We start from the raw sequence: 24,765 nt of genomic DNA on the forward strand, positions 1-24,765 counted from the left end.
CCGTCACCATTGAATTACAACTTTGTTGATGTTCCCCCGTTGCCACTGCAACAATTCAATCACAACCTTGTGGGTGATCCTCTGGTGCAACTACTGAATGAAAACCATTTGGGTGTTCCTCCATTGCCAAGTCAGCAGGTTGATGCTCCTCCAACAGCAAAACCATGGCCGGCGAAGATGATGTTTCTGCGTGTATATATATTGATCAGTAAATGTTTACATCTGAGAAGTTGATCATATGTAGAAAATGATGTCTTAATGTGGGAACTAAAAATCATTCAGGCTTAACTATGAACTTTGGACCTTTGGTGTTTGGTGGAATAAGTATTTTCAGTCTTATGAATTGCTATTTCTTTTCTTTGCTGCTGGATCTTTATTTTATTAAAAGATCTTCTTAATGTTGGCAGTTTGCACAATTCAAGTATGCGTGTATATCTCATGGTCACATCACAATATTCCCACATGGTGCAAGTCGGATCTAGAGGTTCTAGCTGGATCTTATCCAACCCAAAACCAGATTTGGGTCCAACTCTTTTAAAGAGCATCCATATTTCTAATTCGGGTGGAAATTAAATAAATAGTGTCTAATGCCGCGCGTGTACATATTATAGCCATCCAAAACTGATCAGACTAATTATATATTCCGAATCTATTATGTTAATTCAAAAATGTTCTCTCTCTTTACAAATTGCTATATTGGAGGTTGATCTGGCATATCTTCAGTAGTGTAAAATTCTTGTTAGGGGATCTTTCAAGTTGTATCGATACGTATCATATTGACCCTATAAAGGTGTTTCGGGGTGTTGACCGAATCAGAGGGTGGGCGGACCTTAAACCAGCCCCTCTGAAAAGTTTTTCAACCTTGAAGTTAAAATGAAAATATTCATAATAAACAGATGATTCTGTACATCTGGGATATATCAAGAACTGTATGGTATGGTTATAGCTTGTTTCTCTGTCCTCAACATCAAGTACTTCGCCAGGTTGGTGCTCCGATGTTGATGTTTCAGTGTATATCTACTTTATGGAGGTGGGTAGTTTTCTTCTTGTTTTCATTAAAGTTGGCTTATTACCGTGATCACAGACATCAGGAATTGGATTCGCAACATTGAAGAACATGCTTCTGACAATGTGAACAAAAACAAAGCTGATATGATATGGATGAAAGCAAAAGGGTAAGGGTTCTGCCCTTGGATTTGCATGTCTTTATTGGTGGTTCAGCAGTGTTTGGTTGAGAAAATGAATTAACTTAGGCTCACAGCAGTGTTTTCAAGCACGTGAACCTTTCAATCTGTTTAGCAGCAATCCATTCTAATAAGGGAAACTTTTGGGGATTAATATTAATAGCAGCAATCCATTCAAGATAGGGTTCCTGTCAAATGGGAGAAAGTATGCAGGCCAACATCTCATGGGGGCCTAGGTGTCTTTAGAGTTCCTCTTTGTTCTGTCTGACCCCTATTGGTTATTAAATTTAGGCAATTTTAAACTAACAAAGGTTTCATGGCCTAATTCGAGCTTGATCAATTCCTTCATATCTGCCTCAATTAGATGCTATTTTTATGGGTTTTGCATGGCAAATTTTAAATATCCAGTGATTAAAAAGCTTGGGAAAAAAATTAGCTCTGCAGAAAGAGAACTATCTTTCTGAAGGAGACAAGTTGACCTATATTTGAGTGCCAAGGTCAATCCTCTGTATGGGCCATCTAAGTTTTGTGTCCATATTTGGCTTCCAATTTTGTCTATTTAGGTTTAGGGGGTTTGCCAAGATCAATCTGAGGCTCAGAAATTATTTAAGGAGGTGGAACTGGGGGTTTAAACTTCCCGGTGGAGTTTTGGGACAGAAAGGAACAGACCCAACTTTTTTTTTTTTCCTCTAAAATTTTCTTGTTTAAACCAGAATGCTTATTATATTGGTTAAGATGGTGATTTGAAGTCATAAAGAGGGAGTAATATACACTTGGGTTGCAAATTAAGAGATCTGGACTAGATGCAGATGAATCCATTCATCACAATTTATGAATGTACTACAGTGGGAGAACCCACAGCTGTCTGCTGTGGCATGTGAAGATGCAGCAGCTTCTACTCAGTTGGATTAATGGGGATTCTTTTTTCAAGGTGAGAGCTTCAGCTAAACACCAATTCTGCCGATGTCATATACTATTGCTCTATTCTCCTACCTAACTACATAGACAGGAAGTTGCTTCAACCCCTTTTTTGGTTTGTTCTTGCCATCTTGTTATCACTCTTTTAGAAGCACAGAGATGTAATGAAACTTTTCCTCAGGAAAACTGTCACAGGAAGCCACATAACAAAGATACTTACAACTGATATTTGAGGGAATTGGGCATGGAATTAGCATTTGGAAATTATGTTCCATTGAATTGGATTGGATAGAATTAGGTTGGAGTTGGATATATTTGAAAATTTTGCTAGTTTAATTCCATTTTGGTTTTCAATCATATAGCAGTCTGTTAGTAGGACACGGATGGAAGGGTCTTGAATGGACCCAAATGGATCCATGAGTGCATATCCAATTAGGAAGGCTCTTGCTGGATTTAAGGGTTTTAGATCTGAATAGAACATGATGTGCTGGATCCACTTTGGAATATGGATCTTTTGTGATGACCTGAACCTGTTATGTAGAGAGAGAGAGAGAGAGAGAGATTATTTACATTCTGATTTGAAATAATGAGGAAACTTTAGTGTCTAGTGGTTTTTTATTTGGTGGTTTGGCATTATATTTTATAAAACATATATATAGATACTGATTCTGATCAAATGGATATTACCTTACTTTTATATTTTATTTTGTTTATACTTAGGACCCAAATTCACTTAATTGTAGTTTGATATGGTCCATAGAACACATTTTTATTTTGTTTATTTCTGAATCAAATAACACATTTTTGTTTTTCACTTTGCTTTGAAAAGCACACATCCAATAACACATTTTTGTTATTCACTGATATGTTTTTTCCTGAAAAAAAAATCATAGTCTCATAGATAACATCCACAGCAGCAGATTGCTGGGTTACATGGTGTGACAATTGCTGTCTGGCTGTACCACTAAAAATTGCTTTGTATGTTGTGGATGAAGGCTTGGGGAAAATGTCTCATGAAGGATTAATTAATTAGTAGAGACATGCAGATCCTTGACTCAAGGTGTATGCTCTGTCACCAAGATCTGGAAACTGCTTAAGAAGTTAAGATCTTTTTATCCATTGCGCAAAGAGTAGGAGAATCTGAATTTTTCTCTTGGCATCCTTAAATATCAGTTGGTGCTTTCAATGTTCTGTGAAGGAATACTTGCGGAGTTGATATATTCATGGCTTCAAGAGAATGGGAAAACTGGCCTGGTACTCCATGCTTGCATCTATCTTTTGGTTGATTTGAAAGGATTCAAACATAAGATCAATCGAAAACAAGAAGTCCCAGGATGATGACTTTTGAGTCCCAAGGATTGTTATCTCTACTGTCAATTTGTGGCTTTCAGTTTTTAAAGACTACAGTACCTTTTTGTGATTATTTAAGTGCACAGAATCTGTTAGGTGGAGTTAGTCCTCTGTCCTCCATGTATTTTGTGGGCTTACCGCTTTTCCATGATATTTAAGTCCTATCCTTTCTCATAAAAAGAACCCGAAGCCAAGAAAAAGCCTCCATTCTGAGTAGGATTACTTTGTATGCTTTTGGTATAGGAATGTTTCACCTGATTACTTATTGCCACTATGTAAAAAAGGATTTAATTGATAAAAAATCATTAAAGAATCCCTCCACCACCTAGCATCAGATGTTGACCAGGAAAGCATTTCACCTGATTACTTATTACCACTACATAAGATTTCCTTTGCATTGCAAGCTATTAATAGAAGCATTTTGTTCTGTTTTCTAGCAAGCATTTCTGTTTTCTGGTTGGGATTCTAACAGCAGTTCAGACATTGGAATCTACTGCTTTGTGTGGGATTATACACTATTATTGGAGGTCAGCCTTTGCTGATTCTTGGAGTGCCAGAACCTACTGTGCTTGTTATGTCCACATTCATGTTTAACTTTGCCAAAGACAGACCTGATTCGGGACCAAAACTCTTTGTGGTAGAACTTACATGATCTTTTGGCAGGGTATGTGTATGGACTGCAATCTTGCTGTTCTTGCTGGGTATTTTAGGAGCTTGTTCTATTATCAATAGGTTTACCTGATTGGCAGGGGAACTGTTTGGCTTGCTTATTGCAATGTTCTTCATGCAGGAAGCTATTAAAGTAAGATTATAGTGCTTAGTTTTTTTAATTGATTATTTTTCTTGGGTTAATGTAAAATTAAAAAAGATGAAGGAATACATAGAGACCGTGCATTTTGTCATAAATGATCAATTGGATGCAACTTGGTAGATTGATTCCAATTTCAACTCATGTGTTGGATTTTTAGGGCATTGTGGATGAGTTTCATACCCCAAAGAGAAAATCCAAACTTAATGGAGTTTTTACCTTCATGGAGGTTTGCAAATGGGATGTTTGCTTTAGTTTTGTCATTTGGCCTTCTTCTTACTGCACTGAGAAGTCGGAAAGCATGACTGTGGCGATATGGATCTGGTAAGCATGTTTTGGATTTAGTTTATGCTTGAACTGACTTGTTCTAGAGCAACTTTAGCAGTACTTCTTCTTACTTGACTGAAAGAAAGAGAGGCATCTTGTCCATCCATTCCGGCAATAAGTAATGGTTCTTAACACAATTGTGAATGAGAACTGGTGGCCCTCCTCTTGCAGACATGATTTTATCCGCTTTACAGAAAATATGAAACTAAATCTTTTGCAGGCTCGCTATGAGGCTTCTTAGCAGACTATGGTGTGCCATCGATGGTTCTAGTGTGGACTGCTGTTTCCTGCATACCATCTGGTAGTGTTCCAAGAGGGATCCCTCGGCACCTCTTCAGCCCAAATCCATTGTCACCAGGTGCCTATGAGAATTGGGCAGTAATCAAGGCATGTCCAAATCACCCTTGCTGTTTTTTTCTTGATTTTCTATTTATGCAGCCCATACAGATCTTAGTCCATTATGAAGAACTAGTACTGATAATTTGTTCTTAAAATTGACAGGAGATGCTAGATGTGCCCATTCTCTTTATAGTTGGAGCTTTTATTCCAGCAACAATGATTGCAGTTCTTTACTATTTTGACCACAGTGTGGCATTCCAGCTTTCTCAGCAGAAAGAGTTCAATTTGAGTAAACCACCGTCTTTCCATTATGATTTACTTCTCTTGGGTTTCCTGGTATTGCAAACCTTCTTTCATCCTTTTCTTTATCCAATTACTGAAATCTTTTACTTAATTATTTTTACTTCGATCCATAGTACATATTAACCCTTGTAGTAGACCTCTAAATTCTTCTGTTCAAATTTCAGATCATATTGTGTGTTCTTCTTGGTATACTACCATCAAATGGTGTCATCCCACAATCTCCAATGCATACAAAGAGTTTGGATACTCTTAAGCACCAACTAAGGAATCCCAAAGCATTGTTTTTTTTTTTAATTTATCAGTAGTCACTCTAAACCGTTCTATGAGACTCAACCATCATGGTGCAAGAGCATAGCTACTCCTGTTAGCTGAGCCATCAGCTGAACTAAGGTATTGTATGTTGAGCTATGAGGTTCTTGGTTCATTTCAATCACACTTACCTTCTATACCCCATCTTGTCAAGGAAAATTAGGAACATGTATGGTTTGAGATGTATTTTAATAAATCGTTGTTCTAAGTGGACCTGGTTAAAGTTCTATTTTTGTTAGACTCAATGCTTTTATTTTTTCACTTCAAGAACTACATTTTTCAATTCTAACAAGGACTGCTTACCCTGCAGCTTCTATGTAACTGGCTTGTAGCCACAGCTTGCAAAAGTATGAGTAAGAACTCAATCTTGGGACAATTATATGGAAATATGCAAGAGGCCTACCAACAGATGCAGACTCCATTGATCTATCAGGAGGCTTTCAGTTTGAGTATGATATGTAATGTCTAGAATTTGAATTACAAAACATAAAAAAAATCTACTTTCTTCTCTCTATCTAGAGTGACACAGCTAGAGTGGGGAAAACTAGCACCCTTGACCTAGCTAGGTCAAATCACTTTATTAGGTTCACCAGAAACTCCATTCATGGGCCATGTTCTTCTTAGTTATTTGCATGAGGTGGTGTCCTGGCAGAGTTGACAGAGCATTACCATGATGAAGGCATTTTCATTTGTCGAAGGGATAATGATTCCTAAGCTAGTTCATATATATAATTACTTTAGAGTCTATGATAGTGAAAAGGCATAATACCTAGAAAACTGAGAACCAATCAACTGATATTCGTCAATGTTCACTAGAGGTTCTGATTGGTCAAAGTTCTTCCGTTATCATATCATTCTGACATCATAGAAGTTTCCTTACTTTCAAATATATTATTCATTTTGGTTATTACGCAATTGTGGCTCTGGCTATCTAGAAAACTGAGAACCAATCAACTGGTATTCGTCAATGTTTTGAACAGTGCTGTCAGACTCAGATAGGACCTGACTGTTTAACCATTTGGATCACAATCTAGTGGCGAAAAAATTGTTTCTGAAACACCTAATTTTCCAAAATGTTAAAAAATGTTGACTTGGTTAAATGGCAAAATCTCAGTCTGGCAAACGTGAGAATGAAGGTTGAAGGTTGACTAGGTAGCTCCATGAAATTGAATTGTGGGTTCAGTATTCCAGCATCCACTTCACGCGTGCCAACATGTTTTCACTAAGGCCATTTCTGAGCCAGATCATTGAATTCACAAAAGCCAGGCTCCCCTTTGACTCGGGAGACATAATTTGAAATCTTGTTTTAATTTAGATGCCTACTACCAGCTTGATTTGGGACTCTGGGTTTGGCACCCATCAACTAGGAACTTCTGCACAAGTCCATTGGGATAACCATGTATCTTGAATATTATTTGATATGAATGCGTTAAAATATTAAGTTGCATTAATTTCTATATCCAAGACCACATTTTTCTTTTGCCCTTGGAATTTTTTAAACCTTTTGGTTACCATGGAATTCCATATGCAGATTCTCAGCCTGTTATATCAGTCTGAGAAGCTTTAGGATTTTGGCTTTAATGCCATACTCCCCTACTCTAATTCTAACCAATTACAATGGTTTCAAACTAAGCAGATTGTTCGGGCATTGGAAGGAGACATCTCTATGGCCGATCTGAACGAAGGCATCAGAACTGGGCATAGCAGGTCAAATCCGGGCATAGCAGTCTACAGTTCCTATGGGAGCTCAGATTATGACACAATGCAGTACAATGAGGGCAAGAAGAAATTCAGGAATATTGGCATTAGGCAGCCAGGAGTACATTAGACTTTCTGTCCCTCATAAGAATATATGGATCTTGAGTTCATAATAAGAGAGAAAATGCGAAGAGAAGTTTCACTTGCAGGTCAAATCCGGGCTGCCAAAAGCAAAAGAGTGGAATGTGTAGCAGTCACAAACTCTTTGGTTCATGTTATATCTTCTTCAAGTTCTGGGAATTCTATAAGAGGATCAGGGATGGTTCCTACACTATTACCTCTGCTACAGGAAGTAAATGTTACTCATATGCACCTTGTATGTTGTTCTGTAAAAACTCTACAAAAGCTCATGGATTACAGTAATGCAGCTGTTTCCCTGTTCAAAGATCTTGGTGGTGTGGAACTCCTGTCTCAGATTAGAAACAGAAGTGCATAGGGTCATAGGTCTGAGTGGTGCAGATGACAATTCTATGGTTAGTTGTGATCTCTCAAGATATGATGATGATCAGTTGTACTCCCAGAAGCGGCTTATCAAGGCTTTACTGAAGGCACTTGGGTCTGCTACTTATGCTCCTGGATCATGCTGGACTAATCCAATCCATGACTGGAATGCTTCAAGTCTTGGACCTGGATGCACCTAAGGTTGTTACTGGAATTGTCAAGGCTCTTGAGTCAGTAACCAACGAACATGTCAACTCTGCTGGTCTTAATTCTGGGAAGGGTGAGCACTCATGGAAGCCATCTGATCAAAACCCAGCCAGAAGAGTAGATAATGGTGATGATCAATTACAAGTACATGACCAAACTATCTTGTAATTCTGGAGTAATCCACTCCAATGCATATATAAATTTACTTCTGCACATGACCAAGGAGAAAATCTCCTCAATACAAACATCAACCAATAAATTCTTTTTCATATTTATTAATAAAAAAGTTTCCGGGTGAATTCTGATCTTGATCAAACTATCTTGTAATTGATGTTTTTTTTATATTTTTTGTATTTTATCTCGGTATAAATGAATATAGAGAAAACAGGTAGTTTGAAAAAATTAGAAAAAAATGGTTATTTGAAAAAAAAACTTTTAGCAGCAGCCGAATTAGAAGCCACTAATAGCCTTTTGAGTGGCAGTTGAGCATTTATACCGGCAGCCGTTATAACTGCTGCTAGAAAGTTTTAGCGACAGTTCTTTTAGCGGCAGTTTGCCGACTGCCGGTAAAAACTCTAGCGGCAGTTTTGACTGCCGCTAAAAGTCAATTTTCTTGTACTGAATTTCATGAACTGATTGATTCTATGACCTTGCCAATAAGCAAAGTCTTCCCCTTTCCTTTATCAATACTCAATATATGATAGCACCAATACTATGATGCAATTTACAGAGATTCTGACATAATCCTTATGCTTTATATTGATTATTTACTAATTATAAATGCTTTGGAGTTGCATGATTGGTTATTGAGACTGCTGGATTCACACATTGTTTTGCCTTTGTCATTTTTCTTTACTTTGGGGGACAATGTGCATGATTAAAATGCATACTACAACAAAATCGGAATATAGTGGCGGCAAAATCCGCCACTATAGATTAAGAAAACCGCCACTATAGAGGTTTAGCGGCAGATCAGCGGCGGATAAATTTCCGCCGCTGTATGTACCATCGCTGTAGGTTATAGCGGTTTTTACGAAAACCACCGCTATATGTGATCAATAGCGGCGGATATATCTGCCACTAGAAGAAACCCTAGCTGCGGATAAATCTGTCGATAAAAACTGAACATCCCCACTATAAAAAAAAAAAAAAAAAACTCTTGCATTTTAGACGCAGATATATCCACCGCTAAAAAGTAATGGCAGATATTTAGTGATGGATATATCCACCACTAAAAAACTAAGGGTAGATATGTAGCAGCAGATATATCCGCCGCTAAAACCTGTTCAATTTGCCCAACCTAATAAATTGAGATAAATTTGCAATTTATCCAACCTGATAAACTGAGATAAATTTGCAATTTATCCAACCTGATTAACACATATAACATCACCAAAATTTCACATAAATTTTAATAAAAATTAATTACAAACAAAAGTACATCTTAAATGTGAGTTCCATACATTGATGATATAGAAGAAAGTACAAAATTCTTATTACATATAGTAATAAATCACAAAAAATTGTATCTTCAATATCTTCAACAACGCCTTCTATCATTCTTGTATTGGTTCAACCTGAAAAATAAGAAAAAAAAATATAAAAATTAGATTGTGCATGATATATATATCCATCAAATTATACATTAAATTGAAATAGGAAATACTAAAGATTTTTGCTATCATGTTGTAGGGTTTCCCCTTGGTACAAGGACCAAGGAGGATTTAGTAGGAGATTGAAGGCATTCCCTATTAGGGATGAATTTGCAAAGTGAAGTCACTTGACTATAAGGGATATGTGATTCAAGTCAAATCTAGACGCTGGAACTTTTAGAGTTTACAGTCCAGTAAGAAAGTTGAGAACATAGATAGACACATTGGCCATAGAATTTAACTACACATTTCAAACTCGAAAAGATTTGTAGGGTACTCCTGTGATTGGAGAGCAGAAAACTTCCTCCAATAAGAGTTGATGTCTTCCTACATGTGAAATCACATCTAGAGACCACAGGTCAGGTGCTTTTGTTGCAAACACTGAGAATCCAAATCTCTCAAGTTTACAAAAATGCCAAATCTGAGATATCCAAGAGATATGCAGAGAGGCTTCGTCGTCTAGCATAGCTAGTTTTAACAGTTCAACCATGATTCTTAATCACTGTAAAGAGAAGAATGATATATATAACATTTAGGTCTGCCTTTTTATTTCAGAGATCTGATTTGAGGTCTATGTTATGATTTTTCAAAGGAAAAAAATAGGGCAAGGTTAAACCTGCATTTAGGACCTTTTTATTTCAGAGCAGATCACATACTTGAACATTTTACGTTGATCCTTATGATAACAGTAAAGAAGAACACTAGACCACTTGGTCACATACCCAGGTGGCCCACCCTTTAGAAAATCTGTTGAGTTCTGTATACCCCTTGTTAGTATAGAAAATCATTCAAACTGTTCGCTTCACTTCTTGTCCATTGGAATTGAAGTTGTAATTTATGTGCCAACTTCCTCCTCTCAGTACATTACTCTATTGCCAATTTAACAAGCTGTTGTTAACTAAATCTCTTACTAAGATGTGGGAATCTCCTACTTTATTATTTCTCACATTTAGCAGCTTTCCCAGTTTAATCCTTGGTGTACCTCAAATAGTTCAAGCTGTAATGAGTCTCCTTGTCCTACTGATCCTGAATACAAAGACACAAGTTCACCATAGCTATTTTGAATACATCACCAATGCTTGATACTCCATTTCCATGATAATTTAACTTGAAAAGGTTTTTCAATAAAAGCATGGGAATCTTGAACCCAAGGTTTTGGTTTTAGAAAAAAGATGAGGATGTAAACTATTGGCCTCCAAAAAGGTCAAGAAATGACCTTTCTTTTAATTTTTTAATTTTAATCTTTATGTTTTTATTGATAACAAGAAGCAGGAAGATGTTCTTGCATAGACTTTTCTTTTAATTATTAACCATGTCAAAGGGGCCTATTAAAGTAATAAAAAGCTTCTAGTTAATCAATGAGGTAAAACTGGATCTGAAGATTCTTCAAAATAGTAGGTCAAGGAGATCAGAACAGAAATAAAAGCATTAGCTATTCTGAGAAATACTTCAAAACACAAATCTGCTATTCCTACATCTTCTCTAGATAGAAATCTGTCCTGAAAAGGCCCCATGCATTTGCTTCTCCACTCACTATTCATTGGGAAATTTTCAGATTAAAAACTCTTGTCCATGCAAAGTAAGCATGTCTTTGTGGGCAGTTTTCAAATTAGAAATATTTAAAATATGGACGATGGCTAATATAACTCATGGAAGATGTCAATGCATGGAAACTGTTGAGGTCTAAGCTAAAGGTCTAAGTTGGCTAATATAACTCATGGAATTAATAAAAGAGAAATGTGCACAAGAAGGTATACAATTAAAAAGAAAGGAAAAAACAAAAACAGGGGTCAGACCCTTAGGAATTATTGAGAGAGTTTATATGAAATATAGTGCCAATATGCACATGGACCCTATCTTCCTCCAAAATTATTTCTGCCTCCAAATTATATATTTTGAAATTGATAAAAACACTTGTTGTAACAACATAGACATGCCCAAACTTTTGGTTGACAAAAAAAGAAACTTTGTGAAATACTGACCTGAATTGTTAGGATCTTGTGAAGCAAGTTGCCTGACCTATTAAGGCTCTGTGCAGTAAAATCTTTATGAACACTTTGAGTACTTTATTAACCAAAGCAAAGCACAAGGCGGTGACACCTGGCAGGACAGCATGCAAGGGCTTGGGAAAAGTGCTCTGTTTGGTACCAGATTTCTTTGTCCTCCATTTGTAATCACTTGTGCTAAGCCGGCTTAACTAAGGCTTGTTTCTGACAAAAAGATATTTTGGGGTCAGGCACAAGTGTGACAGATTGTAAAAGGGTGGCATGTACCTAACACATCTCTTCTGATCAACAATTCAACAGATTATCAACTCCTCATCTTCAGCTTTCTAGACTTATGCTCTCTGGCACACCCCTTCTTCTTGGAGGATTTCATCTTTCTGCATGAGAAACCATAATTTCCCTTTTTGAAACTTCTCTGTAACCCCCCATGGAGCTCTTCATCCATATTTCTACTCTCCCTTGAGTTGCAGAGGTCCATGTTATCCGTCTACCAGAACCTTTAGCTCTCTTATAGTGGTGTTATGCACTCCAACTTTTTTATTTATTTGAATCAGTAACTTTCATTAAAAATATCAGTTAATCACTATACACTGTCAACAGCTCAGAGTATGAGTGTTTGTTCCAATCAATTTCAATAATTAGAACACAGCACAAAAAGGTTTTCCCTGATGGTCCCCTGCTTTGCCAAAGTATCAGTCACAGAATTGGCTGACCTCTTTACCCACTTGAAAATTACTCCAACATCCCTTGCTACACTAAGTAGACAAGAAATGGTTCTTACGCCACAAACTAGGTATAAAAAGACTAGAAGAGAAATGGAAAATTAAGAAGAGATAACTTACCTGTTGAGCTGGGAATAGTAGAGGGAAAATGGAAGGCTTCTTGTACGGTTAGAAAAGTTTGACCTGCAAAACCCATCCAAATAATCAGGAGATAGTAAAATCAACTATGTTTAGATGCCCTCCCAGAGATATAATCAAATAAACATTTTATTTTTAAATTTATTCAAGGAAATAGGGAATGCTTAATATTCCCAAAAAAAATTAATTTGGGTAGAATAATTTAAAAACAAAAGACACCTCTGTTGACAACTTTGCTTGTACTACTCTCTAAACAAACTATTCCTCATTATGCAATGGAGTACAAACATACCTTTCAAGTTTCCGTCTTAGTGGGTGCACATTGAAATTTGTTTGGTCTTCTGAGAAAAAGGTGATTGGTTTTGTCAGTTTTTTAATGGTGTTATAAAAAATATTTAAGTGTTTGAGGTTCAATGAGGTAATACGAAGGAGCGATTACGATGTACTGAATTTATTTTGCATAGAGATAAGACTGCTATTAGATGAGGAAAATTGGATTAAAATGAGAACTTGTGCAACTAATAGCTAAATCTCCCCTGGTTGAAATGAAACAATTCTTAGTAGTTACAAAGGGTTCTCAGAAGAATGGACCAATTTTGGAAGAGTAAAATTAGTAGCTTGTTGTGGTAGATGGATGTGGAACCAGATACAAAGGCTGGTTAGGGATTTTGAAATTCTCTGTATAGGTTGAGTGCAGTTGGAGAGTTTATGTGAGCAATCGGGGGTGGGATGCTGATGCCAATATAAGAAGGAATTATGAGAAGCTTTAGCAAGAGAAAATTCCTAAGGTGTTAGAAACTATATAGAATTGGCAATTACCCTAGTTTAGGAATAAAAATACAATATTTTCTCTTGCAACCTGCAATGAGAGATTTAAGAGATTCAATTATTTATTAAGGATCTTATAAGGTGCTTCATCATTATTAATATATTTGATGTTGTAGGCATGAAGTAACACGTCCTCTTTCCCTGCCCACCAGGTTGCTAATAGTCTCTCAATAGTGAAAATGAATCTTATCATCATACTGTGGTTGTCATAAGAGTGTAAGTTTGGGCTATATGGATATTACCTGGATTTACTGCTAAAATGTGAAACTCAGGTTTTGGGTTCTATGATGCAACTCATTGAAAAATATCAATTTAGAAGTTTGACAAATTTCAATGGAAAAAACAGAACGTTTAAAGTTTTCTATTTTTTAGTACAGGTAAGATGCACCATTCACTTAAATACAACTAAAAAATTAATTTAGTTTCTCTTTGGTTTATTTCTAATTGAAGGTGTTTGTTATAGGTTATGGGTTCCAGAATGCAACTTCTAATGAAAACTTTATTCAGAAACTTAATTAACATATTTTTTTTGGTGGAATAAGCACAATCTTGAAGGTTTTCTAGTTTTAGTGAAGTGCCTTTCCACTTTGAATATAGCCAGGCAATTAAGTTTGCAGTTGCAGCCTTGTTGTATTGCTCCTGCTAAAGTTTGATCTCCTAGTAGAACCCAAATCAACATCTCAATATTGCCTTTGAAGCCACTTATCCGTTAGTGAACCTTTCAGGATCTTACTACATTTCTATGTTGCATGTTTGAATTATGAATACAAAAGCCTTCATAACAATATATCTATATATGTTGTATCACTCTGCTTGCATGTTATGTTTCTGCTGTAACAGACTTACCGAACTTGGGTGTTTTGCTATTTGTATAGGGATGGAGTCCTACAAGTCACCCTTCCTAAGTTTTGAAAATTCAATACACATACATATTCAATGTATATGGGTTAGTTGTTTTGTATAAATCGTTTCAATTAATTTTTGAAGTTCATTAATGTATGCATATAAAGATACCTTACTGTTGTAAAGGACTATGTAGATGCAGCCTTCAGTTGCTACTATTGTATTGGTAATGGTTCATCTTCTAGAATCCAATCAACTGGTTGGAACAATGATCAATTGGATGGTTGGAATAGAACAAGTGTTCTAGTTTTAGAGAAAAATAGCACGATGCAACTCAACATTCTGGGTAAACCATTAAAGATGTGAAGGCTTTTAAACCATTCATGCATATACAACTACATTTATATAAACAATATGTTGTCTTGTTTCTATCAAAGCAAAGCCTAGTGGTTCTCTTGGCAACATTTCAAACTTCAACTGTTAATGATCTATTATGTGGTCTGGTCTCTGTGTTCCAACAATTTGGTTATGGCAGTGGAGAGATACAGCCATTGCCAATGCCTTAACCACCAAAACTGTGTTCCAACAATCTGGTTATGGCAGTGGAGAAAATCCTACAATCTTTTGTGAGTTTTAAGTTATTGATGCAAACTGAAAAAGAGCCAAAGAAACTCTGTGGTCTGGTCTCCAAGCTTCAATGGAATAGAAAGCAGGGAGAGTTAGTGTCCAAACATATTCAATGGAACAGAAACTATGTATTGCTGTCCAACTTTCAGGATCTATATCAATGATTTGGAGGTTGGAGGTGGGCCACAGATAGAATGTTCCAAGTAGATTTAATGCTATTGTTGAGTTACTAACATGTCCATTACTAGTTATATAGTTATATATAACTATAGTTCAGACTACAGATAAAGGTATAGAGATTGAAGCAATGTTTTAAAACGTGGAAGCGTGACGGGAGGCATTCCATTACCTAGAAGCATGATGCAGGGCATTCCACTACCTAGAGGTGTGAGGTGTAAGCCTCCGGAACACAAGGAGGCATAAGCCTCCTTAAGAGGAGGGGAGTTAGGAGGAGGATGAATAGGAAGGAGGGATCTCATTTTTTCTTTATTTTTATAAAAAAAAAAATCTTTTATACTAAGAAGAATAAAGATGCATAACATTAGTTGAAAGGGGGGTCTTGTTGAATCTTTTATACTGGATTCACACATTGTTTTGCCTTTGTCATTTTTCTTTACTTTGGGGGACAATGTGCATGATTAAAATGCTTGTTTTCTGAATCCCTTGAACCATCAATACATCTACAGGTAAATAAATATGCCTTTTTTGGTGGTCAAGATTCTATAGAGAACCACAGGAAGTATGGAGAAAATCTAGAGGTATCATTTCTTGTCCTTCATTGTATATTCATAATACATCTGAACAAGAAAGTTAAATCCTCCTAATTACATGATAGTGATAATTAGAAGTCTCATATATATATATATATATATGTTGTGTGTGTGTGTGTGTGTGTGTGTGTGTGGTTATATTGTGGCAATGGCCTAGTAAATATACATTACTAAAAGAAATACTTCTGAATATGAATCAAATATCTATTTCTGGAATCCGGAATATGACTCAATTCTTAAATGCTTTATGATTTGTAGTATAACTTCCATACAATTTCCTAATATAAAAGATGAATATGCTCATCTTGTTTGCTTAGCTCCCTATTTGTGTCCATGCTCACAGGTGTTGATATGGGGTTTTGTTGAATGAAAATTTTCATCTGCTGAGCATTTAAAACCTGCCATAGAAGTAACTTTGTGGTTGATATTCTTTGAACTTAATCAGATAGATATGCCAATTAAGTACCTTGGCTTTTTCTTAGAAGATGATGATGAGCTTCAACAAATCAGGAAGGTGAGATAATCTCCAATATACTAGATTTTTTTACATGGAAAAAGCTTGTATCGTTTTCTTCATATATTGCTGCCTGGGGTTAGATCTTAAAAGCACTTAAGTTACTATCTTCCAGGAATATGATGCAGGACGGATGCTAACTGGTGAGGTGAAGAAGCGCCTTATTGAAGTTTTGACAGTGTTGGTGGAAAGACACTGTAGGGCCCGAGCTGCAGTACTGATGAGGTACGGCTTTTTTTCCTTTCTCTAACTCCTTGATGTACTTTGGGATGGTTAAATGAGTTGGTATTGCTGCTTCTAGTTTTAGTTTACCTCAACATTCTTTCATGGGGATGTTGATATCATAAGTAATTAGGTTGACATAGTTTTAGTTTACCTCAACATTTCTATCAGTGAAGATTTTCTAATCTTTTTCCGTTCCTAGATTCTTGTTCTGGGTCAGAGGTTTGCACTGTCAAATTTTACATGTAGAATAGTGATCAACCAACAATTCATTTGAGAAGATTTATTAGTTCTTTTCTAACTATAGATTATCTTTTCCTTCGGAGATTTTTAATATTATACTTTACACTGAACTAGTGATCAAGAAAATAAAGAAAATGCATTCAGAAGATGATTTTCATCACAAGAGATAAGTGAATGAAAAGTTTTAGCATTGGTGTGAAAAGATATTAATTTTTACGTTACAACTGTAAAAATACTAATTTATTTTCGAAAATTTGACTAAACTATGGAATATAAGGGGCTGTTTGATAACCAGGTGAAATGGCTGAACTGAATGGCTTATTGCTTTGTCTTTTAGTGAATAAGTTTTTTTAGGAGGATGTTGAACTTTTTAATGGCTGAAGCTGAAGTTAAGTTAATCACCATACCCTCTAATATTTTATTAGTTAATTATTTTATTCACTAAAAGAGGAAACAATAAGTCATTCAATTCAGACCCTTCAGCCATTATCAACTAGACCAAATATTTGCAAGCCAGCTTCTATTTGCAGCACATGTTTTCACTCAGCAGTGAGCAGTCAGCAGCATCTTGTAGAGTAAATGTTAGCATGTTATGTGCAGTTGTTTTTTGAAAATGTTCATCTTGATAATTTGGTAGCTGTGATGTTGTACAGACCTATCTATAATCTCTTACAAATCAGCTTGAGGAGATGAGAGTCAAAAGGCATGATTCGGAGCAGTGGATGCATCATAGGTTGCTGCCACAAGAGCTCCGTGAGCGAGTTAGACAGTACGATTAGTACAAGTGGTTGGAAACATGAGGGGTGGATGAAGAGAGTTTGGTTCAGACCCTATTGAAATCTTGTACAAACCAAGAATTTATCAAATTGAAATTAAAATGTATTTGTGATTCAAATATTTTGAATGGAGAATGTTTTTTTAAATTTTATTTGTAATTGATGTTTTTTTTTGTGTTTTATTTCGATTTAAATGAATTTAGAAAAAATAGGTAATTTGAAGAAAATTAGAAAAAAAATAAAAAAATAGGTTATTTGAAAAATATACTTTTAGCGGAAACCGTGACTTCCGCTGAAGAAGTTCATGGCTGCTACTAAAAAAGCATGCGCCAAACTTATAGTGGCAGCCAAATCAATGGAAGTCTTCTTTATTTATTTCTTGTCCATACTTCTGGAATGGGTTAAGAATTTCAATTGTGCATTTAACTGCAGATTCCACTTGGGTTTGTATTAGCAATCCCACCTTTCAACTATCCTATTAACTGCCCTGATTGCTGGAAACTCTCTGGTTCTCAAGCCTCCAACTCAGGTATTCTACTAAAAATTTCATTTACTCTAATAATGAGGTTGTCTACTTGTCTAGGTAGTACATGCACATATTTCAAATTCCCCTTCTAAAATGGCTACAACTCTTTAACTATATTTCAAATTCCCCTTCTAAAATGTCTACAACTCAGGTAGTACATGCACATATTTCAAATTCCACTTAAATGGTGAAAATTCTTTGTCATTTGCTAGTTATTCTAGATTAATTTGTTTCCATAAGCTCACTTTATGCATGCTCTGCAAGGTGCTGTTGCGGCTCTCCATATGGTTCATTGTTTTCACTTGGCAGGTTTCCCCAAAGGTCTTATCAGTTGTGTTATTGGAAAAGGTTCTGAAATTGGTTACTTTCTCACAATGCATCCTGCGGTGAATTGTATAAGGTTATATTTCTTACCTTGAGGCCATCAATACTCCATAAGTTGGTGCTTACTTCTTTTCTGAAATATACTCAGTTAATCCTGCCTCGCAAGCATGTTTGGTGTGTAGCTTCACTGATGGAGACACTGGAATAGCAATATCAAAGAAAGTGGGCATGGTCCCTCTTCAGATGGAACTGGGGGGAAAGATGCATGCATTGTGCTTGAAGATGCTGATTTGTATTTAGTTTCAGCAAACATCATAAAAGGAGGCTTCTCTTACAGGTATGAGGATTCAGAGAACCTCTAAACTTGTCATTGAATGATTTAGCTTTTCATCTTAGCAAATTCATTTGACAAATACATCTGGAATGCATTCTATTTTCTTTTGTTACAACGGCCAAAGATGCACAGCTGTCAATGTTGTTTTGGTGATGGAGCCTGTAGCTAATGCTCTTGTCAACAAAGTCAAAGCAAGAGTAGCAAACTGACTGTTGGAGCACCAGAGGATGACTGTGATATTACACCAGTTGTCTCAGAATCATCTGCGAACTTCATTGAAGGGCTGGCAATGGATGCCAAGCAGAAAGGAGCAACATTTTGCCAAGAGTACAGGAGAGAAGGAAATCCCATCTGGTCCCTCTTGTTAGATAATGTCCGACCTGATATGAGGATTGCATGGGAGGAACCATTTGGTCCTGTTTTGCCAGTCATATGGGTAAACTCTGTCAAGGAAGGAATTCACCATTGCAATGCTAGCAATTTTGGATTGCAGGTAAAGATTTCATCTTCTTTTCCTCCCCTATTTTCAGAATAGTCCCCTTCAGCTTGGAGGAAACATTGAATCATTGTTTTCTCCCAACTTAACATAATTTCCTTCTAGGAAATTGTCCAATATCCTTGAACCCAAATGAAGGCTATCATATTAACTCTGGATCTAGCCCCCTATTGAAATTAGGGTTGCAAAGGGTTGGGTTTCATAGAAATTAATTAGCATGATTGAATCATTAATATGTGGTGCTATAGCACCGTGGTCTCAAATACATCTATTGGCACTTCATTATGGTCTGCTTGATGCAAAGTGGTGTTAAAACATTTGTTATCTAACGACTTGTCAAAATAAGAGAGATTATTCTTGCACTATGATACTAGTTACCATCCATATTTGATAGTAAATGTAACTTTTTTTCTTTTTGTAACTGTAATTGGTCCTATTACAACTAGAATTCCATCTTATACATGATTTGAACTCAGGGTTGTGTCTTCACGGGAGATATCAATACGGCAGTTTTGATTAGTGATGCAATGGAGACGGGAACAGTTCAAATCAATTCAGTCCCAGCTCGTGGGCCGGATCATTTTCCTTTCCAGGTATACATGGGCTCTCTGAAACTAATTCAACATTAAAATTTTCAGTGACTATACTCTTCATATGGAGATTCACTGGATTAATTGTTATTTATTTGCAGGGTGTAAGAGATAGTGGAATTGGGTCACAAGGAGTCACAAACAGTATTAACTTCATGACCAAGGTCAAAAGCACAGTCATCAACCTTCCATCCCCTTCATACACCATGGGTTAATAGGTTTTATTAGAGACCACCACTTCTATTGTAGTTAAGTCCTTGATGGGCATCCTTTTCATTGTTTTTCCTTTCTCCTTTTTCTTATATTGTTATTCAGAGGATTAATGGAGATCCGCGTGGCTGTCTGGTTAGAATCATGGGGGGTAGCTAGTAGTTCTGATTATCTATGTACGAGAAATGATTTTTCCAACTTTCTCATCTCAGGCCAAACCTCCAGTTTTGGAAGTTTTGAGCAGTCTATGATGTGTCTGTTCTACTGCATAAGGAGAATATAATATGGAATGATGAATATAAGCTATTTTAATTGATCTATGGTTTATGTCGTTTGATTTGCAGTTTGGTTTGATAACTACTAGCTAGATTGTTTCTAGCAAAGCAGATTGGTGTAATTCAAGGTGTACGTAGTAATGATGAAGGAACCATTACCAATTTATGGATCAGCTTGGGCAACCATGTCTAACTGTCTTTTTATAGGTTTAGCGATATAGAGGAGTCTTTATCAGATACCATAGCCACGTCACCTTATCATAATAATCATGGATATCTCTTATCATATAATGACAACCAGAATTTGGAATAAACCCATTAGTGAAGATTACGATTTACTTGGGTGTTCTATTTACACTGTAAAGGGGAGTTTTACATGTACAGCATAAAGAGCTTACAAGGATAAGATATATCAACAAATGATGGAATTATGATAAGAGCTATCCATGATTATGATACAATATATCATCATGAAGTTGGATTTGCCAGTTCGACACTCTATCAGTCTTGTGTTTGTGAGCATGTCCAGTTTGGCGGCCTCTTATTGAAACCACTTCCTTTTGTTTTTATTCAAAATAAATTAAGATTGTAATCACTAATTTATCCATTCTCATGGTAATGTGGCATTCCCAGAAATTCTCTCAACAGCATATGCTGTTGGGCCACAACAGCTAAAGTTTTTCCCACTTCCTTTACTATGGCCATGTTTGGGAGTGTTTAAAAATAAGTGCTTATTCGGACCATTAAGCACTTATTGGTATTTGCGGAATAACCTCAAAATAAGTGTTTATTTTAAAAATAAGGTCTTATTTTTTAAAACCAAATCTCTAGCTTTTTCTTAAGTGCTTATACAATAAGCACTTATTCAATTATTTTCTTCAAAAATTATCCCTAGTTGAATTTTAAAATACCACTCATAATATTATCCCTAGTTGAATTTTATAAAGTACTTTTATAAAGATACTTTTATGGAATCACTTTTATAAAAGTACTTTAGTAAAGGTGCTTTTGAAAGGGTATTTTCTTAAAAGTGCTTCCATAAAAGTACTTTTATAAAAGTGCTTCCATAAAAGTAGTACTTTCATAAAAGTGCTTTTATGAAAGTACTTTCATAAACGTGTTTTTATGAAAGTACTTTCATAGAAGTGTTTTTATGAAAGTAATTTAGTAAAAGTACTTTCGAAGAGTATATTTTGAAAATTTGAAAGAATATGAAGGACAAAATAGTCATAAATACTTATTTAAGTGCTTATTAGAGAAAAATGCTACCAAATGCCTAATATAAAATAAGCATTTATTTTAAAAAAAAATAAGCACTTGAACACATTTGGGGGCCAAATGGAAATAGGTGCTTATTCAAATAAGCACTTGTTTTTAAACACTTATTTTTAACTTAAGCACTCCCAAACATGACCTATACACCGATGATTGGGTCTAGACTTGGTTCTTTATAATAGCGTAAATTGCTGAAACCCCCATTGAATTTCTTGACCATTGCTGGAATGTCTCCTAAAGTTTGGTAATTGTGTGTGTGTTGATTGCTCCCATCGATTATTCCGGCTCAACAATAAAATTTAGTGAGCCTTTGGTTATCTTTGTTTGCAATTTGGTAATTTTTTTTTTTCTAAGTTGGTTATTGATCTCTTGCTAAGAACATTTCTTGGCTTTACAAGGCTACACAAACCAGGGGGCGAGGGAAGGAGGCTAGGCCTTCCCCCAACCTTAGTGGCAACGGGATTTGATCCTAGGTCTCTACTACAACTAGATAGAGAACTTATCAACTAAGTCACCATCAATTGGCTGTCATGCTAAGCCGTTGATTTATGTAGTCATAATATACAAGCTATATAAAAAGGAATAGAGTTTGAAGTTTGATAACTAAAATGGGAAAGAAAATTATTTTTGTACTATTTTATACGTAAAGAACTAGAAATATATTAACATTTTCGCGAATCACTATTACTTGATTTTTTTCACTTGAAAATGCATTTTAAAAAAGCAGCTTGTGCATTGCACGAGTCATTTTCCTTTCCCCCATTAAATCCATTCTTTCATCTTAAGTTTATTTTGACTCTCTTAATAGAGCAAGGGTATAAATTAGATAGGTTGGTTCCATTTTAAGCCTAACCTAAGACCAACCCTAGATGTAGACCCTAGCTATAGACCCAAACTAATGCCAATACCCAAATTTGCCAACCTAAACCTAACCAAAATTTCTCTCATGACCGAGTTCAGATTTGCTCCTCATAGAGAATGCCTCACATTGACCTCATAGTTTGTTCCAGTCGTGCATCAGGAACATATCCCCATGAATAAAAATTTTCAATTTCAAAGATGTTCCGAATGCATGACTAAAATGAGCCGTGAGGCATTTTTTGTGAGGAACAGATCCGAACTCCTTATGATCTCCTCCTCTCATTTTTAACATATGGTTATTTATTTCTAAATTAGGGTAAAATGCAAAAACCTCCCCTAAAGTTTCTGACAATTACAAAAATCTCCCCTTTAATTTTACTTTAACAAAAATCTCCCCTAAACTTTTAAAGAATTTGAAAAAACCTCATTTCCATACGGAAAACATTAAACCAGTGCATCGTTTTTTTGAAATGTCCATTTTACCCTTTTGTAAGTTAGTTAATATACTTTTACTAAAATACCCCATTTGAAAATCGACCAAAAAATGCCCTTCGACCTATTTATCCTTTTCTAATCCCTGAACTCAACCGTATGAGGAATGCAATTCTTTGATCTTTAATCCAAACTCTATTGGTTCCGAAAAAGAGTAATCTTGAAAAGTCTTTGTCATTTTATTCCTCCTCTTTCAATGTCCCTTAACTCCATCAACTCAAGAAGAGGCAGTCATTGACTCTTTCACCACTAAAACTTACTCCAATCAGGCAAAGAAGCTACATTCGATGCTTGGGACAATGGGGTTTCTTTGAACTCTATTGATCACTCTAACAACTTTCTTCAAGATGGGTTTTGAAATTTCTTCGTAAACATGTCAAGTTTACAAAAGATTAAACTCGTATACAACCAGTTGAGATCGAACATTTCAGATGCGCTTTCCTCTATTGATCTCCACTCAAATCAACTCTATGGGTTGGGCCACTATCAATGCTTTTAGACACTAACAAAATCAGATTTCTAGAGCTTGTAGACATTTTAAACAATCAAATCACAGGTGAGATTCCAAAATTCTGTGAAGGTTCAGGTTTGAAACTGCTGAACTTGGCAAGCAACAGAATTTCAGGTCAAATTCCAGATTCAGTCTCAAACCTGATTGAACTAGAAATGTTTGATGTTACAACGAACCAGATTAAGGGCACCATCCCTGCAAGCTTAGTCCAATTACCAAAGTTGCAATGGCTCAACTTGCCCATCAATGCTCTTAGTGGCAAGACATCAATGTTTTCAATGACGAGATCCTAGACAACTTTCTAGGCCTATAGAGTCTCAGGCATGCAAGTTTCAGGGCAAACAAACTTTGTGGAGGGATACCACAAGGGAGGCCATTAAACATTTTCCCTGTGGCTGCTTACACCCATAATCAATGCTTATGTGACAAGCCCATGCCGCCTTGCAAAATAAACAACCTACAGGAGTAGGGTTAGTGAAATGTTGATCCAATTGCCAATGGGCATTTTTTCATGCCCTATCAACATTGTTAGATTAGATTAAGAGACAGTTCTATTTCACAATAATTGAAATCCTTTATTTTTTTTACTAAATACATTATTACACTTATTGTTTGTTTGTTTTTCAAGGGAAGCAATCCATTGGATTTGATAGTGAATTTAGTTAGCTCTATACTCAATACTATTTAGGCTATTCAAGAATAAGAACTACATCATTCCTTGTATTAGTAGTCAATCGTTCCATTAGAATTGCGAAGACACCGAATAACTCATTTATAGGCATGTTCATCTAAATCATTGTAGAGAGAGAGAGAGAAAGAGAGTGAGAGAGAGAGAGGGGATGTGGAGTTGAAATTAGATTGCTATTATGAAATGGATTCCACTAACAAAATTGGATCACATCTGGTTTAAGCATTTATAGGTGGCAATCAACCCATACGTTAAGGTTACTCAAAATGGCCTCTACGAATATATCTTATAATCTACTCTTCTACTTCCGCTTCTGCTTCCTCTTCCATCTCTGAGCTTCCTTGCTCCTGGTATAGTAAACAAGCATTTGCAATAATGTTATTAATATTATGACATCAAAATGAGAATTATCAAAAGCAAATAATTCAATGTGTTAGTGGGGAAAAGAAAATAAGCGTGGAAGTACCCAAATTCATCTTGATCTTAGAATTAAGGCTAGAACTATGCATATCGATAAGCACCACGAGGACATCCTTATTATATTCTTCATTGCAAATCAATAGAAACCCAACTCCCATCATTAACTAGTAAAAATTAAGATGCTACCTTAAGCCCAGTACTTGAGTAGTGATAGTAACAATTTAGCGACATTAGAAACAAATCCTCATAGAATCAAAATACTACACATACTTCCTCCTAGAAACCGAGAAACAATAGATGAAGATGCATAGAAACAAATCGCAAGGCTTAACAAATAGACCTTCTAAAAGCCCAAAAATCTTAGACGAATAGAACAACTAAATAATAGATGAACTACTGATTGAAAAGATGAACCTTAGCATCTAGTGAAAGTGCTTCCATCCTTGGCATGTTTTAGAGTAATTTTCTCCACTTCAAC

At 35.9% G+C, this 24,765-nt stretch overlaps 1 protein-coding gene and 1 pseudogene across 6 annotated transcripts; both read left to right on the forward strand.

Annotated features, from left to right (window-relative positions):
- The first annotated feature begins 821 nt into the window (after positions 1 to 821).
- LOC148843254 (putative boron transporter 2) lies at positions 822 to 8,260 on the forward strand. 5 transcript variants are annotated; one of them, XR_016103027.1, is made up of 10 exons: positions 822 to 983; positions 1,085 to 1,175; positions 3,890 to 3,979; positions 4,116 to 4,254; positions 4,421 to 4,584; positions 4,808 to 4,974; positions 5,089 to 5,262; positions 5,394 to 5,619; positions 5,849 to 5,996; positions 7,175 to 8,260. XR_016103027.1 is itself a non-coding variant. In XM_088956988.1 (9 exons), the coding sequence occupies exons 6-9, from the start codon at positions 4,849 to 4,851 to the stop codon at positions 7,240 to 7,242; spliced, it is 507 nt and encodes a 168-aa protein (XP_088813114.1). In that variant the 5' UTR covers positions 822 to 983; positions 1,085 to 1,175; positions 3,890 to 3,979; positions 4,116 to 4,254; positions 4,421 to 4,584; positions 4,808 to 4,848; the 3' UTR covers positions 7,243 to 8,260. The 5 variants fall into 5 exon arrangements, 3 of the variants coding, with proteins under 3 accessions (XP_088813114.1, XP_088813111.1, XP_088813113.1); XR_016103028.1 differs by having other exon boundaries at positions 5,849 to 5,987; XM_088956988.1 differs by lacking the exon at positions 5,394 to 5,619 and having other exon boundaries at positions 5,849 to 5,987.
- On the forward strand, positions 7,897 to 19,971 carry LOC148843255 (NADP-dependent glyceraldehyde-3-phosphate dehydrogenase-like; annotated as a pseudogene). The gene is made up of 10 exons (XR_016103697.1): positions 7,897 to 8,088; positions 15,447 to 15,518; positions 15,976 to 16,044; positions 16,160 to 16,228; positions 17,718 to 17,810; positions 18,071 to 18,211; positions 18,318 to 18,472; positions 18,585 to 18,962; positions 19,442 to 19,558; positions 19,657 to 19,971. The product of XR_016103697.1 is annotated as an NADP-dependent glyceraldehyde-3-phosphate dehydrogenase-like (transcript).
- The last annotated feature ends 4,794 nt before the right edge of the window (positions 19,972 to 24,765 follow it).

This window comes from Nelumbo lutea, chromosome 8 (assembly GCF_056320005.1).
Source record: "Nelumbo lutea isolate HS-2025 chromosome 8, American lotus-T2T, whole genome shotgun sequence".
Taxonomy (NCBI): Eukaryota; Viridiplantae; Streptophyta; class Magnoliopsida; order Proteales; family Nelumbonaceae; genus Nelumbo; species Nelumbo lutea.

Excerpts from the sequence above, each read along its gene's own strand:
- LOC148843254 (XM_088956985.1), top strand. The coding sequence starts at position 4,849 with ATGGTTCTAGTGTGGACTGCTGTTTCCTGCATACCATCTGGTAGTGTT. Across the intron at positions 4,975-5,088 it reads AGAATTGGGCAGTAATCAAG|GAGATGCTAGATGTGCCCAT; the intron begins GCATGTCCAAAT and ends TAAAATTGACAG. Across the intron at positions 5,263-5,848 it reads TACTTCTCTTGGGTTTCCTG|CTTCTATGTAACTGGCTTGT; the intron begins GTATTGCAAACC and ends CTTACCCTGCAG.